Genomic DNA, 17,568 nt, shown 5'->3' with positions numbered 1-17,568 from the left:
TACCACAGATTTATGTAGATGTTCCATGGACCAAGACAGTGTTTTGTTTTTTTAAAAACAACAACTGTAGATTCCAGATCACCATCAGCTGTACTTTTAGATCTATCAGCAGAGAAGGCAGTAACAGTGACTTCATGCATATCCCTAACTCTCTTGGCATCCAAGTACAAGGGTAATTTACACAACCCTGGAGTATATGATTCAGTCCTTATTTTCCAAGCAGGTACTTAATCCCTCTGGATTGTGTTGTGCCACTGACAAAGCAATCACTGGGACTCACTGCCCTGGGCATAAGCAACTTTTCAGCATGCCACTATCAAATACAATTAAGCTGAGGTGTTCGCAAGGATCATATGAACTGGCCTGTACACAAGACATGTCCTACAAAAACAAACATGCTTTTTCTAACAAGCCCTATTTTTTACGTTTACTGTGAACCCCACTGAATTCAATGGAGTTTATGCCCAAGTGGACCAACGGAAGATTGCTGCTGCTCACCTTTGTGGAGGATTATTTGTTCTTCAGAGTTCAATAAACATGAACATAAGATTAGACACAATCACAGGTATTTACACAATTGGCAAGTGACTGCCATGCACTGTTAATTCAAGACCAACTTGGCCTAAAAATATCCTTTTGAATTATATACACAATACATGGAACCTAACAAAGGGACAATATGAATTGACTCTCTATAGCAAGAAGACTGGTATTGATGAACTGGAAAAATAAAAATGCAACTCCCTTCAACAAATGGATTGAAGGTATTTATAAACTCACAACACGTGAACAAGTCACATACAAACGTAGACTTGTCATGGACAAATAACAATCTTGTAATAATTTATGGGCGTATATATACAGTGTGTGTGTGTGTGTGTGTATCTTTTACACGGGAAGACACCCGAGGACACCAAAACCTGCATATATATATATATATATATCCAACAGCCTTGTGTTACACGGAGAAACCATGTGGTTGTTATAGTCCAGTGGCAGTGAGCTCTGACAATCAGGAGCAAAAATTATATTCACCAAATAGTCTAGTTTTCAGGAGCTTCCAATAGTGTTTGAACAAAGCTAAACACTCATACACTGGCCTAAACTTTCCTCCCCACCCCAGTTGTTTTTTTAAAATCAAGAATACATCTGAACAATTAAGATTTAAATAGAAGCTTTAATTATTTTTAAATAATGTTATTACATGGGGACTCCATATTACAAAACCACTTTTATTTAAGTACAATACAAAAAAATTAAAAAGATACAAAATAAGTGCTTCCAAAAGTTATTAGTATCCTAGTATCCTTCTAGAGCTAAAGTTCGACACCTCCATCAGTACCTCTGTCATGAAAATACTGCAAAAAGATAGCTGGATTACTAGCATAGAATTGATCAAGCAACCTCTTCCGCTCTTTGGCAGAGAGGCTGGAGTCCTCATCAATAGATTTTAGCAAAGATACAAGTTCCTTTTTTGTAGTCTTCTTTGCACTGTGGTGATACTCACTTTTGTCAAGTTGCTGGCAGAAAGTATATCCTAAAAAGCAAGCATGAAAAACCATTCATAAAAGTATAGTGGTAACTCTTGTCATTGATACACAGTATTCTCATATCCATAATCAATAGAGCAGAGGCATGGGGAGCCTCTGGCCTGCCAGGGATCCTAATTTGGCTTGTGAAGGTGAAGTCATTTCCCTTCACCCATGCCCACATGGCCCCACACCTTCTGAGCTGAGCTGAGCTGATCCCTGCCACAACAGGAACACATTCTCATGTTTCCCTCATACTTAAGTTATCAGATGTAACATGACAACAGGCCACTGACAGATGGGGAGCCCTACCTACCTAGCAAAGTGACATGTGGGGGGTGAGGCCTCAGAATTTACCCCCCTCCTAAGCTGGATCCTGTTCCCCACCCTTGCCCTATATCACTCTGGAAGGTAGTCCAGTATTACCCCCATTTTACAGATAAAGGACGTAGGCTGAATATCTTGCTTAAGACCACCTAGTAATCTCATGGCTAAAGAAATTGGGACCAGGGATTTCCCACTCATGCTCTTGACCATCTCACAACTGCTTTCATCTCAGTCTACTTAATTAGCTGCATTTCATAGAACCACATTGCTGAATGGGCCCCAATGCATCACTAACCCAACCCATGCTTTACCAAGTTTCGTTATCACTATGTTCAAATAAATGGTGGAGTCAATTAAGATTTTTCCAGGTTTTGCCAGAGGTTTCTTTAGAAGTGATTCAAAAACAGGGATGTGGAAACTTGTGGCCCTCCAGATGTTGCTGTACTTCAGCTCCTATCAGTCCTAGCCAGCATGGCCAACGGTCAGGTCTGATGAGAGCTGTAGTCAGCAACAGGTAGAGGGCCACCGATTCCCCAGCCAAGGACTTAAATGTTATTAAATACATGGTTACCTGTATTCAGGTTGGAATCTTTCCCCTGCTGTATAGCCACAAGCTTGTCACTAACCATTTTATGCAACGTCCCTGGGATCTTGGAGAAAAGCAACAGCTTCTTTTAGTCATTAAAATTTAGGAAGATAATTCAGTAACAAGCCACAGCAGGGGAACAAGGTTTAAGGCACTTACCTTTAATACATCTTTCTGGTAGTCCACCAAAAACAAAATTAGAAGGTCAGTTTTTCCTTTAGATAAATTTTTATTGTTGACTATGGCTTTGGAGAAAGTTCTTTTCACAACCATCCGGTTGTCGCTCTACAAAATAGGGGGGAAATGATTAAAGGAGTGTTTCCCTGCTTACTTACTCTGTTTTCAAACACAAGTTTCCTATAGTTTGCTTTGTAAGGCTACAGAAAGTTATGTGAATGCAAGTTACTTAATTTGTGAAGAAAGCCTAATAGAGTTCAGTACAGCTTATGCATAAGTCTGCTTAAAATCATCCCAATATTATTGTTATTGGTCATTTAGGGGTTGTATCCAACACTGTGCACAGAGTTCCCATTGTGCAAGTGGACTTTTCCTTCCTCTCCTTTCCTTCCACACCTTCAGAATCTGCTCCAGGGGCTCCCTCCAGCCCTCTGGAGCAGATTTTGAGGGTGCACAGGGGACAGGAAAGGGGAAATAATATGCTAGCAGAATACTCACACTGGAAACGACCCATTATTTTTTATCATTATTAACTATTATAATTGCTTACTATTGTTATTAACCATTATTTCTTACCTACTCTGTCATAAGGTCCCAGCTCAGATTTAAAATATATAGAAAATATTAAAGTAAATTAAAACAATGTTCTGTCTGGTGGTGTAGAAACTGCTGCAGTGTGACTCTTTGATCCATTGGTCAGCAGCACCGGAAACCCAAGGTCACGTGGGAGGAACTCGTATTGTGGCTCCTTCCCACTTCAGAGCTTCAGTTTCTCAAAAGGACGGTGCCACCATGGGAAGGAATCATGGCATGGGCTCCCACCATAGCAATCTCATATTTCCAACATTAACCTAGTGGCACTGCTCTGCTCCAAAGACTGTCATGTCATTGAAGGTTACATTAGAAGGGGCCCTAAGTGATCACACTTGCCTCTGCTTGGATCTTAAGATCAGAATTCTGAGCAATAATAGCCATGAAGTAGAGTAGTCTCCTGAACTCCTCTCTTCTTGTACTATCCAGTAACTTCAAGTAGAGCTGAATCGCTTCCAAAGCTTGATCAGTTTTCCCATTAACTGGAACAAAGAAGAACGATGGAGTTTATGACTAACACCCAACATTACTGTTCTCTTTAAATACCGACAATTCCCCATCACCACAAACTTGTCAAGTTTGCCAATAAAAGCACAGTTACCATTGAGCTATACAGTACAGTATGCATTTTACAAGAGTTTTCACTCCACATGTCTGTATACATTGATAAAGAATGTAGCTAGTCATCTAGAAATTTGGAAGCCAATTGCACTTACCTAGCAGCTCTGCAATGCCCAGGTGGATTTCAGGTGCATGACTTAACAGTGGTTCCTTCTTTTGGCTATAGTATCTACCAATGGTATCAAACAGCAGCAGCTTCCCAAAATGTACTTTGTCAGGCTGTTCAGGCAAATTACGGCTCACATCAACCACCATCGGATCTGGCAGATACTCCAGACAGTCTATTGCTGCCGACAGCCATTCATCCGTCCTAGAAAATGAAAATTCCTATGTCTCTATTTTCAAAGTCATGGGCCCTACTCCAGGTAAAGTCTATCCATAACCAAGGCCCATTGAAATCATAACAGCTTAGGGCCAAAGCTAGGTGTGACCTGAGAGATGAAGGAAAGATCTTCAGTGGTGGCATTTAAGAAAAAGATCAAAGCACCTTGTGGGTGGGATGGGAGGTGAATACAGTTTAAATGGGAACTGCAGCACAGAGGCAGGAAAAGTAACCCTTCCAGCACACTATTTTCTTGGTCCAAACCCTCCCCCTTCCCCCCAAAATAAACATGCCTCTAAAGATGCTATTTGCCCTGCAGGTAAAAGTAAACTCAGCTTCTTGTGTTCCTGTTCATCAACATACATACTTACTGAGAGTCTCCGAATGCTTTCAGAATTTCCCGGTCCAGGTAGTTTCTTGTGATGTTACATTCAGACTCTTGCTTTGTTTGTGGAAATTTAGATCCTGCCTTCTGGTACTCAAGTAAAGAGTCAAGAAGTGGAAGATCTATAAGCTGCAGGAGGCGGGTAATTGTTTGCTCTCTCCAGACTTCGTTAATAACTAGAAGCACAATTCAAATGCCAAGATCCAGTTAGCTAAAGTTATTTAGGGGTCAAGGAGTAATTTGCTATTGCAGTATTTGTCTTTTAGCCTAAGAGACTTAATACTTCACTGAAAGAACACTTAAGCGACCTGCTTCCTTATTAATGCATTATCAACTTACAAGTGTACTTTATCAGGGTAAAAGGAAGGTGACCAACAGCAATTTATGCAGGGAACAGCAAGCATTTGGACATAGCCAACATGCTTTACATTTTTTCCTGTGGAACTTGCGAATGATCTTTGCTGCACAGGGAATCCAATCACATAAATCATGCTAATAAGGATGCGTAAAGAAAGGAGGCCTTGTTGAAGACTTTAGAGTTGGAACAATGGATTCCTTAGCTTCAAGAGCCTCTGCCACATTCAAGGATTCCAAAACTGAAAAGCAAGAACTTGTCTGCTTGCTGCATTTTCTAATCAGGACTAAATTTTCAACTGCAGAAAAACAACCCTAATTTTGGGTTTTCCCATCAAAGAAGATGAAATAGTGGCAGCAACACATCCAAGCCTTCTTAAAACCAGCTAAATTTTAAAGGTAATGAAAAGCTTTGAACACTTGCACTACTGGTGGCTAAGCTTTAAATCTGAGTTTTAAACTGAATTTCATTTTAAAAAATAATAATTTGAAATAGTTTTTATTGTTTTATGATGCACTTATTTTATTTGTTGCTTTGTAAGCCATCCAGGGAACTTCTATTCTGGGGTGGCTACATAATAAATGTAATACATAAGTTTTTTAGCCACTACAAGTAAAAAATGTGAGGCAATGCCATTTTCAAAACCACCACAGTCAGTCCTTCCCTTTATAGATTGGGATAGTTTTGCTATCTGTAGTCTAAAGAGCTTGGGGAGAGAAGGCAGACAGCAGCACATCACTGGATAAGCAAATGGCTGGGGTTGATGGAAGTTGTGGTCCAAAACACACCATGGGTACTGAGCTGGTGAGGGCTTGTCTATACTGATCATCACCAGGCCCTCCAGCTTAACTTCACAAACTTCTATTCCCTGTGACAGTTGTGGGTCAGTGTCAGAGGCTGGCCTTGCACGATTTCTCAGGATGGGGAGACAATAGGCATCTGCTGTAAGTCAAGAAAATACACTCCACAATGTATTCCTTTTATTCTAAGCACTGTATTTGGTAGTGGAAAGGAGCTAAATTTGCAAGTTCCCACCAGTTTAAAACAAGGCATCCATTCCTTCCCTTGGGTGCAAGCAATTATGATGTTTGCGCATCACTTACCTTGGTGAGAAAAGTTTGGAGAGTTATTTACTTGAGAAGAACTAACAGACGTTAGACTCAAGTTTTCCAAGAGATCCTCCAAGCTTCCTGATTTCACTGGTGTTATGCTAAGTAATGCTCTTTTCTCCTGTCTGAAGAAAGAAAAATGAATGATTCAAGTTATCTGCTCATCAGCCAGAAAGGTCCTGGTAGCAATAGTCTCTACAAGTAAGCTTTGAATTCATGACTACTCAACTGAAGGACAAAAATACAAACATTCCGCTTCAAACATAAAAATGAACCAAAGAGATACATGCTCAAGATAACTGAATACACATTAGTGTCCCTTATGTTAATCACCTCCTGGCAAATAGAAGGGGGAGAAATGGATGCAGTGAGAGATTTTACTTTCTTGGGCTCCATGATCACTGCAGATGGTGACAGCAGTCACAAAATTAAAAGACGCCTGCTTCTTAGGAGAAAAGCAATGACAAACCTAGACAGCATCTTAAAAAGCAGAGACATCACCTTGCCAACAAAGGTCCGTATAGTAAAAGCTATGGTTTTCCCAGTAGTGATGTATGGAAGTGAGAGCTCGACCATAAAGAAGGCTGATCGCCAAAGAATTGATGCTTTTGAATTATGGTGCTGGAGGAGACTCTTGAGAGTCCCATGGACTGCAAGAAGATCAAACCTATCCATTCTGAAGGAAATCAGCCCTGAGTGCTCACTGGAAGGACAGATCCTGAAGCTGAGGCTCCAATACTTTGGCCACCTCATGAGAAGAGAAGACTCCCTGGAAAAGACCCTGATGTTGGGAAAGATGGAGGGCACAAGGAGAAGGGGACGACAGAGGACGAGCTGGTTGGACAGTGTTCTCGAAGCTACCAGCATGAGTTTGACCAAACTGCGGGAGGCAGTGGAAGACAGAAGTGCCTGGCGTGCTCTGGTCCATGGGGTCACGAAGAGTCGGACACGACTAAATGACTAAACAACAACAACATGTTAATTGACCTGTCATAAGGGTATCAAAACCAATCTGTTACAATCCCAATCCCATTTGCCTAGTTCTATTTCAGTAGGATCTATTTCTGTGTAGAAATGGTCAAGATTGTGCTGTTAGGCCTGTTCTTCTAAGAAGTTTGATATAATGGACATATTTAACTGTGACTGCATTACTTGAAGCTGTGATGTAACATATTGAGCTAATACACACAGCCCCAGCCCCGTGTTTATAAATACTTATGGTTGGCCACTATTGCTGAGGTTGAGCCCCATTTATGTTTGCGGTGTCCAATTAAGAACTGCCATTAAAAATGTGATATTTACAATGTGTCACTGATGTAAATTGTGTATTAGTTCATGCGCTTCAAAAAACTAAATATAAAGTGCTACTGCATTGGGGGCGGGGAGGGAATGGTAACTAGCAATCCTGTTTTTGCACCTGTAATCCAGGTTCCAGGAGCCATTTGGCTCCTAGCTTTTCTATCTCAGTTTCCAACACTGCTTCTAAGGGGCCAGGCTATGTGTACTCAAAGTAAGTCCTACTAAGTTCCATAGGATTTACTCCCCAGCAAAGGTGCTTAGGTGTGATGTCTAAGGCAACCCTACTTCCAGTTTAGTGGGAACAAGCACCACTGAATTCAAATGAACTTGTTTCTATCTGGCTATATACAGATTGCACTGTAAAGCACAACCAAGTAATATTCAGCATCTTTCACAAGGGTTGTGCACATTGCACCCAAATGAGGCCTCTCAGTTCTCTTGTCAACAGGTTTAATTTTAATTAAGGGCACACCACACATTTAAAGCATATGCCTTCCCCCAAATAATACTGGGAACTGTCATTTCCCTCTCACAAAAGATACATTTCCCAGCATTCTCAACAAACCAGTTCCCAGGATTCTTTGGGAGAAGGCATTGGATGTGGTTTAAATGAATCGTATGCTTTTATCCTAAGAGTAAGAAGCATGTTAGTCATCTTACATTACACACAAAAGCTCACATCCTTACATTCTACTTTGGTGTCCACCCTTGGTTCCATTCTCAAAAGACACTAACACATTTCGAATGTCCACTTCACCCATATAATAATAGACCAAAAGAACAACTCTTCCTGTTATCATAATTAGTCCACGTGAGTGAGTCTTCAGCATGTGCCTTCAGATACATCACTCTCTCATCAGCTGGAATGATACAAACAAAATCCTATCCAAGAATTGTACTTGATTCAATGGAAATTAGTCATACTAATTTGACAATGACAGAGTTGAAGTGTAAATTGGGTTGTTTTTATTTTATGTATTTTGTGTTTTTTATATTGTGATTTTCTCCTGTGAGCCACCTGAGACCTGTGGGTATAGGGCAGTAAATAAATTTTAGGAGGAGGGGGCGAGGAGGAGGAGGAGGAGGAGGAGGAGGAGGAGAAGAAGAAGAAGAAGAAGAAGAAGAAGAAGAAGAAGAAGAAGAAGAAGAAGAAGAAGAAATTGACCCCCCTCTCTCTAGCTGGGACTATTATGCAAGCTACTTGCAACTTTCATGGTCACTTTTGGATTTAAAAAATAACACCATAATCAGCTGTTTTGGGGTGGGGGGGACATGCTGGTATTCAGTTCCTGCTACATTGAAATCAGTTCCTGCTACATTGAAATCTACAATTTCTCCATTGACTTCTATAGGCAGCTCTACCTTCTATCCCTGGGGACATTTAAAAACACAGATTTATAACCACGTGAACCTGCCTGCCTGGCAAGATCTTCACTGGAGGCTCTTGTCTAAATGCAGAGACAGAGCCCATTTGATGGTGGCATCCCACAGTGGAACACTTTCCAGAAACACTTGGCTGGTAACTAGTTCCTAGTGTGCTAGTTTCATTACCAGGTGCCTAAAGCTTTTAAATTGGCCAAAAAGCCTTCTTACACTAGGCAACTAATTTTGCTGCTATAGCCTTTTTGTTTCTGTTCAGCTTTTTGCTTTTACTGACTTTATTGTCCTTTTACTTATCTTTGTTTTAAAGGACAACTTTGTCCATTAAAGTGATATCATCAGCCAATGTGGGAGCTTTACGCTGAAAGGCAAAATATACATTTAAAAGAGACAGACATAGACATCCAGCAAGGATGGAAACTAGCTTCAATTCCAGCACCCCTTGGTTGGATGAGAACTACTAAAAATTGGTGCATGCTTAATTCCCAGGGCATCCTGAATTCAAGGCTGTGCTCACACATCCTTAGTCAGATGGCCAATAGCAGCACCAATCACCTTGTCTTTCTGACAAGCGGGAGGAGTCGACTGTCCCTTTCCACATCCACAGAGGCACCTGGCCAGATAGTGACAGTGACATGTATAGAGTTGGTGCCCAAAGTTGCAGATCAAAGCAAAGTCCACTATGAGTTCAGTTAAAGTAGATCTTCCTCAGTTGTTGACTGTGGAACAACTTATGCTTACCATTTTTCCTTCCATAGACAAGACATCCTCCCTCCTAACCTTTTAAGCTGCATACGCAGTTATTTGGATTGCAGCCCACATAGAGAATTAAGTTCTATTGACTTTAGGGCCATTCAAGAAGGATTTGCTTTTATTTATTTATATGTATGTATGTATGTATCTGTGTGTGTGTGTGTGTGTGTGTGTGTGTGTGTGTGTGTATTACCTTGGATGTGCAGCTATATCCACAGCAGCAGCAAATGAGCACACAAGATAGGACTGCCAGGCTCCCGTCTTACAATTAGAAAGTCCCAATTAATACTGAAACACTCAAGTTCAAAGTAAGTCTGATTAGGGTTAGGCTGCTTTCAAGATAGAACAACAAGAAAACATGGCAAATATATTCAGCACTTCATTTGGTACTAACCTTTGATGCACAGTCCGGCCGTACTCTTTTCCAAACGGACTGTCCATTTGGTTACACGCATTTGGAAACCTGTAGAGGCTGCAGCTGCTATCTTCGAACACAGACCGTTTGTCTTTTCCAAAGACTCTGGTAGAAACGGCTTCAAACACTTTGTAGTCCATCAGTGCCTGACACACTCTCACAACTTTAGTCCGGGAAATATCTACATCGCCAAAGTATTTGTTCTGCAGAAGGTGGGCATAGACGACGTCTACTGCATCGGAACCAATAAAACAGTCGTTAAAAGATTTCAGGTTCTGACGCCGCTTTTTCACTTCAACTTGGCTCTGAAGTGCGTTGATAATGCTGCTCCAGACATATGTGGCTCCAAATGGTCTCTGTGCCAAGCTGAAACCTAAACACGCAATGCAAGAGATGTATTTCAGTGAGTTTTCTGGAAGCAGATTATGGACCTACCCAATATTTATAGGAGTCACTTCCAAAAGTGTGCATCATTTCCCATGGAAATATTGGTGGAGCCCTTTTACTGGCAACTTTAGCTAACAAGGTCTCTAGCGCAGGGATGGGAAATCTTTTGCCTGCCAGGTGGAGTGGGACTCCATCTCCCATAAACTTCAGTCAGTATTGTCAATGGTCAGGGATGATGGACTCTGGGGCTCCAACATCTGGGGAAGGACAGAGGCTCCCCAACCCTGCTCTAAGGTTTGACTCAAGGGAATATAACAGTTATGTCCCCGTAACTATAAAAATGCTATCAGTTAGCAGGGCTGGGAAAGATTTCTCTCTGCCAGAGACAGAGACCCTATAAAGCAGCTATCAGTCAATTACTGACAATATTGGGAATCTTCATTTTCTCACTGAGAAACTTTTGTGGGATACTTTTTGTGGGAGAGTCTTGCCCACACCTGCCCTAGATTCTTCTAGACAAGGCTGCCATTTCAAATTCCTGAGGTGGGGGAGGGAAAGAGAAAGAAGGTATTTTACAGGTGACCATGATTCTTCACAAGATTGTAAAAGCTCTTGTATCCACTCAGGATTAAAGTTGCAGAGAGAGAGAGAGATGTATTTTGAAAGCATGTGTTATGGTTACTACTTGTACTTTATAATTACAGCAAAGCCATCAGCACAGAACGGTCTTTTTTATTATTAAAACAAATGCCTGAGACACACACACCTGGTACATTCACCCATCAAATTTTTATGCCTATGACCATAATGTTTATAGTCAAGTACTGGAGGATGCAAAGGCTGCCCCAGAACACCTAAATCTACTGGTACTGTCCGTATCAGACCAGTAAACTCAAATGCCTGAGTAGTTCTGCCGAGATAAAAAAAAAAAGTTCCTTTTTAAAAACAAAATATCTACCATACCATAGCCAACAGCGCTACAGCTTTTCTAATTCTTGTTGCCAAATAGACCCCAGGGAAAGCTTTGTTTGCTAACAACATTGGAGTCAAGGCTGCCTCCCAGAAGACTACCCAAACTGGGAGGAAAGTATTTCCTCTCCTGGAAGACAGTCCACAAGAGACCAGCTCCTGCAGATTTACATATATGAACTTCCATAGGGATCGCACAGCCAGCGTGAATTTGATCACACTTAAACAGCAATTTATCCACGGCTATATATTAAGAAGGAACCCAATATGCTGATGAATAGCGCCTCCGGCTTTTGGCAAGCAGTTCAGTTACGAGAGACAGAACAGACCTTTTGCAGGAAGCGAGGGAATGAAAGCACTTTATGAAATTAATGTAGAAATGTGAGTAAGTAAAGCAAGCTGGAAGAGCTTCCTCTGTCGAGGAAAGGCTTCTTGCATATTACCCAGCGACTCCAGCCAACCTGAAGAAACAGGCCACCAGCTCTAACCACACACATACAGAGAGAGATAGCTTGCCCAGCGGCAGGTCCGGAAACAGCAAACCTACCAGAGCTGGGAGGAGGCAAGTCCACGCCATCCTAGCCTTTAGGCACATTAATTAACATTTTTAACCTCTTATATGTGTTTGTGAGAAGGGGTGGAGGAGTTATTAGTTTGTTTTGTTCTTGTTTTTATTATGCGTTTTTCTGCTGCGATCCGCCCTGAGATCAGTATACAAGGGCAGTATACAAATTTATAACAAAATAGGATTCTGCCGGAGCTACTGGACCCCTCCAGAATAAGAGCAAAACAACAACAACGCTCTGTTGACCGCCCGGCTGACCTTCCAACAGGGCTAAGGCCAACCATCTCCCAGAAAAGAGGAGATAGCCGTCGAAGGGAGAAGATACGGGGTTGCATCAGAGCAACCGCGGCGGGTCGGGCCAAAGGTCCATCCGTCGGTCAGACCCGGGCGCTGCCTCCACCTGCGGCCGGTGAGAGAAAGCGCCTTCCGCCCGCCCCACGGGGCGAAATTGGAGGGGCGAGGGCGCGAGATAGGCGACTCTGCATATGACTTTATAGGAGCCGACCCTTAACAGCGCCCACGGAACCCACCTGCCTTAGGAGGCGCTTTGCCCCGCATAACATAATAAGAAGCCCCGAACCCGCAGCCTACCTGGAGGCTTGTTAGCCGGACTGTACACCGCGCAGAGATTCAAAGCCGCCGCCTTCTCCTTCACGCTGGCCATAGCGCCGGCCGGTTTCTGCCTCGGCGTCCCCGGGAATGAGCGGAGCAGCCCGGCCACCTCGCGGAGGGGAAATAGGCGGCGCTCGCACGCAAGCGCTGCTCCCATTGGCTCGCGTTGGCGGCGGGGGCGGAGCCCGCCCTCTACTTTAATAAGCCGAACTGCAACCGCGGGGCGTTTGGCCGCCACGGCGAAGACAACGGTGCGCTCACCAGAGCTTCCCTAAAGGGAGTTGCTCTGTTCATGGGGTGCTTTGCAGAGGACGCTCCCACCCACACAAAGGCTCCCGTTTCTCCCTGTAGCTCTAGGGAGAAACCAAGAGTGAGCCACCTTCTTTATCAGGCTTCCTCAACCTCGGCCCTCCAGATGTTTTGAGACTACAATTCCCATCATCCCTGACCACTGGTCCTGCTAGTTAGGGATCATGGGAGTTGTAGGCCAAAAACATCTGGACGGCCCAGGTTGAGGAAGCCTGTTCTATATGTTTGCATTGCATACACGGGTTTAGAGGGGAGTGGGGTCAGCTCACATCTGCCCGCTGGCTTGCCTGTGAACAAGGAACACCCCTTTTTGGCACTTGAGGCAAACCTCAAAATGGCGCCCCATCCTCTCCCCACTAGGGAAGAAGGGTGAGTGAATATCTGCATCAAGAACAAGGGGGCAGGGAATAATAATGATTTGCATTGGGATCTGTGGCCTGCCGTCTGAGGCGATTGCCTCACCTCACCTAATGGGTGGACTGGTCCTGATTGGTGGAAAGGTCTGAAAGAAAGAGCAGTAGTGGACTTTGGGCTCTCAAATTTCAGCAGCACCTTATGCAATGCTAAGATTTGGCACCCCTCACCTCCCTGGCTCTGTTCTGTGATGTTGTGACACCCCCTGCAGCCTCCAGTGCAACTGCACTGGTCACGCTACATAAAACCTCCTCTGGAAGGTTGGTCAGTGTGCAGGTTTCCATGTGGATTTCAGGCTGAGTGCAAGTAAGGGGAAGGTGAGGGGCTATTACTTGGGCTCCTGCTTATAAGGGTCCCAGTAGGCCTTTGCCTGTGGTGTAGGGTAGTCTCTGCATTGTAGCCATGCCTCCTCCTGGTTAGCCCCTCTTCTTTATAAAGGTCTCAGGTAGCGGGGCATGTGAGGGTATGTTCCCTGCTCTTTGCAAGTTACGATCTTGGTGGTGGGAGCATTTTACCCTCATCAAATTCATGTTAACCAAAAGTCTCCTATTGCTCGTGGTCTCAGATGTTCCATTTCACAAGTCTGTGCACCCTGAAACCTATATATGTTTACTCATAAGCAAATCCTGCTTTGTACTAAGTGTGGAAGGGGTTGCAGTTCTGCCAGCCAGATCCTATGCAATGTTATACACACCTAACTGTGAAAAGAGCTCAGCTGGTAGCAGCCTATGCAAAAATATGCAAACTTTGATTGTTGAGATAGAATACCTTTATTATTATACTAATATCTCACTTTTCCTCTCCAAGTAGCTCAAAGTGGGCTATAAACCCTAGTCCCCCAGGTTGGTCCTAAATACACTACTCCTGGAAATTTTGAGCTGAAAAAGACCTAAAGGTGCGGATAATGGTATTGGGACAGATTTAATTCTACTTGGAATGTAGTCTACAAATTTACAGAGTTTATATCAATGTTGTTTTAATGTGTCCAGAGAACGCTGGGAACTGTTATGTTGCAATATTCACCTCAGAATATCACAATCACTATGGATTCTGGAGAGAGGGAATGCCTTTTTAGTATGCCCACATAATCTAATCTGAGGCAAAGCTCAGCCATGGACCTTGTCTCGTTCCTTTTTCTATTTTAAATTGATTCGTTATCACCTGGTTAATAATTAATTTTGTATTCTGTTCTGTATATACAGCTTTTATCCCTTTTATAAACTTTTCTCCATATTCCATTTCTTCCATCACTTTCTTCATAAAATCCCAAGATATATTATCAAACGCTTTTTCTGCATTTATAAATATCATTGCTGTTTTTTTCTCATTTCTTACTTCTAGATATTCTATTACATTTAAAATATTTCTTATATTATCTTTCATCTGTCTACCTGAAAGGAATCCCACTTGGATATATATAAATATTTAAGACCTTTTTCAGTCTATTAGCTAAAATATTAGCAAATATATTGTAGTCAAGAGGTAAAGTACCTTTGAGCACATAATGAGACTGTTTCCTCTTTTAGTGTATTGGTGTAGCTTAGTCCCCACAGTTGTTTGACCAGGGAACATTACCTTCAAGGTGACTTTTAGCCAAACTACAGTACTTCAAGCTATCAGAGTCAAGCGTTGTCATACATGCTGCAGTCATAGGCAATGACTAGCTGGTCTGTGTCTTTCATTTCTAAAGGGCCCTCTCCCATCTGCTTTGTAACAATCTCTAATGCACATATACCGGAGTCAAACATGTTTACACCTGATCATATCCACAAACTCAGCTTCTTATAGGGCACAGAGTAGCAAAAAAGAAAGAAAAAGCCCTGATAAAGTTGTTCATTATCATAACCAGGGCAATTTCTGTCCCAAATCAAAGTCTGATGTTTGTTGGCTAAGAGTCTCAGTGATTGAAAGTAGCAACATGCTTGTGGCTAATCAGTTGTGATAATGGGATATTTGGACATGCTGTGCAATCTGGGCCTATTCCTAAACGTTATTAAAAACTGGAATTCAAACAACTTGCAGAACAATGAGGTTTTGAGTTTTGACAATTTTACTGTTGGGGAGTTGATGAAATAAAATTACACATCAGCAACTGAGCCTCTGTAAAATTTTGAATGATTCAGGATGTTTATGCCTACCATACCAAATTTATAGACATAAGTAGCAGCATAGCAGCATAGCAACATGTACAATACACTGTTAATCAAAGAACATACTGAAAAAAATTATCTGCTTGGTACGCCAGAACATTCAGATCTAGGCCAGCACACAATGAACCAAATGAGTTGAGGTCACACTAATCTTTGTTTTATTTTGTTAGATGAAAAACGGATATCAGTGCAATTGTAGTATGTTGCTTCAGAAGCATGAACCACTATTTTCAGAAAGAATTAATTTTATCTTGTGATAATTCAGCCAGGTCCATTTATATGAATGTGTGTATTTGTTTTGTTATGCTCATCAATGTCATTTAAACCAAAAGGGCAACACTGGTATTAACAAGGGGCTTTCCACAAGGCCTATTTTTTTTTTTAAATGCCCCTTCTTTTAGATTGCTGCTCAGGAAAGATATTCATTTATTGTAATCCAGGAGATTTTTCTATATAAGCACAAAATAATTAATATGTAAGTGTCTTATGAGCTTCAGGCACCAACTTAAGACTTGGTGATTTCAGCACACCTCTTTATGAAACTGATTTGTTTTTTAAACCTTTGTCAGATGACCCATTTTTGTATTGATTATCCTTAATGCATTTTTGCTTTATTTTATATTGTTTTGATTTTAATGGAGACCCTGTAAACTACATATTGTATTGGCCTGAAAATAAGCTGCACTTCCCCCCCCCCAAATCTGATCATGAAAAGTTAAAGTGCAGCTTATATTCGCAACCTTATGCCATCGGCAGAGTGGTGCGGCTCCACCCCCTGGAAGCAGCCCAGGAGCATGGGGCAACGGCGCCCGTCCCATCCACGGCTCCCAAGCCGCCAAATTTTAAAGGTGCCGCCTATTTGCAGGTTTGGCTTATATTCCTGCCAATACTCTGCAATTTCTAAAATCCATTGTTAACTTTGGGCTTTTCAGATGTTTGATGGGGTGAGCTGAGCTCTTCTAAATGTAACTAGGGTAAGAAACAGTGACATGACAAACTGCGCAGCAGAGGCTGTGCACAAACTATACCTTTTAGAGCACATTCCAAGCATATTCGTTCCCTTGAAGAATTCTGGGCACTGTGGTTTGTTAAGGGCTGCTGGGATTTGCTACTCTGTGGGGTAAACTACAATGCCCAGAATTCACTGAGGGAAAGAATTATGATTGCTTTAATGGTATAATGGGTACTAATGGGTACTACACACCCAAAGAGAGATATCGTAGGTCTTAGGGAAGGCAGGAGTGGGGAGCAAAGCAACCTTGGTATCTGACCCCTAGGAAGTCCCTTGCAAGGGAAACTAGGCAATTAAAATAGATTTGCAGAGGTTTAATATACTAACACTGCAGTCCTATACACTCTGTACTGGGATTACACTAGAACTCAAGAGGGTACACTTTTGAGCAGACATACAGTATATATGTGCTGCAAAAGGTTTGGGCTGGCCATGCTTGTGGAAAGGGTGAGGGTGAAATAGCAAAGGTCAGGTCGCAATCTGGCCCAGATGCACAACCATGTGTTAATTGTGCCTTGCCAGTGGTGTGACAGACAGGGAATTACCTTGTGAATTGCCCTGAGACCTATGATGAAGGGCGGTATGCAAGTCTAAAATAAAATAAAAAAGCAAGCAAGCAGGATTTTCTTTCACAGCGGGAATAAATTTTGGAGTGACATGGTAACTGATGGGATCTTCCTTGCTCTGGCAAGTGATTGAGATGATGTTTGTGTCAGATTAGCACAAACTGAGAAAGAAAATAATCAAGCAGAGGTTAAATACTACTTTTCTTTTCTTGGATAGGCTTCCTATTTCATGCTAACATTAAGAAAAAGTTAAGAAAATGGCTCAATTCAGGCAGTACGTCTAGATTTTGTTCATGCAGAATAGTTCGCCACATCACAAGTTACTGTAGTCTTCGCTATATATTTTTTAATTTAGTGTTTGGAGCAGCACTGATGTTTCACTTTATATTAGTATGAGTTGCTTCTTTGGATCCTGTGTGTTGATCTTGGATTATACCGAATGGTTATTTACCATAAATATTTCATAAACATTCCAGTTATTTTTTAATGACTCCTCATCTGCATCTTTCTCCAACCTATGAACAATGGCTCCATTCAATCAAAATGAAGCCATTCTGAAGAGACCAGCACATGGAATACATAAACAATTGCTTATGAAAATGTGCTCTGTGCCCATTATCCTTGAAGACACAAGTAGACTTTCAGCATATAGGTCACATATACTGAAAATAAATAAAATCCACACAAGTTAATACGACAGAAACACAGAATGCTTATTTATTTTGCATAGTTTAG

At 42.0% G+C, this 17,568-nt stretch overlaps 1 protein-coding gene across 2 annotated transcripts; it reads right to left on the bottom strand.

The window, feature by feature from the left end:
* Window positions 1-1,157: 1,157 nt before the first annotated feature.
* On the bottom strand, window positions 1,158-12,491 carry DEPDC7 (DEP domain containing 7). Of its 2 annotated transcripts, XM_028730330.2 has the most exons (9): window positions 12,362-12,491; window positions 9,829-10,222; window positions 5,997-6,127; window positions 4,525-4,714; window positions 3,927-4,141; window positions 3,550-3,692; window positions 2,602-2,727; window positions 2,428-2,506; window positions 1,158-1,537 (listed from the first exon to the last, which is right to left on the bottom strand). In XM_028730330.2, exons 1-9 carry the CDS (start codon window positions 12,432-12,434, stop codon window positions 1,317-1,319), a joined length of 1,572 nt encoding a protein of 523 aa, XP_028586163.2. In that variant the 5' UTR covers window positions 12,435-12,491; the 3' UTR covers window positions 1,158-1,316. The 2 variants fall into 2 exon arrangements, with proteins under 2 accessions (XP_028586163.2, XP_028586172.2); XM_028730339.2 differs by lacking the exon at window positions 2,428-2,506.
* Between the last annotated feature and the right edge of the window lie 5,077 nt (window positions 12,492-17,568).

Source organism: Podarcis muralis, chromosome 1 (genome assembly GCF_964188315.1).
Source record: "Podarcis muralis chromosome 1, rPodMur119.hap1.1, whole genome shotgun sequence".
Classification (NCBI taxonomy): domain Eukaryota; kingdom Metazoa; phylum Chordata; class Lepidosauria; order Squamata; family Lacertidae; genus Podarcis; species Podarcis muralis.
Note: the sequence above shows the minus strand (reverse complement) of the source record. Positions and strands in the feature narration are given on the sequence as shown.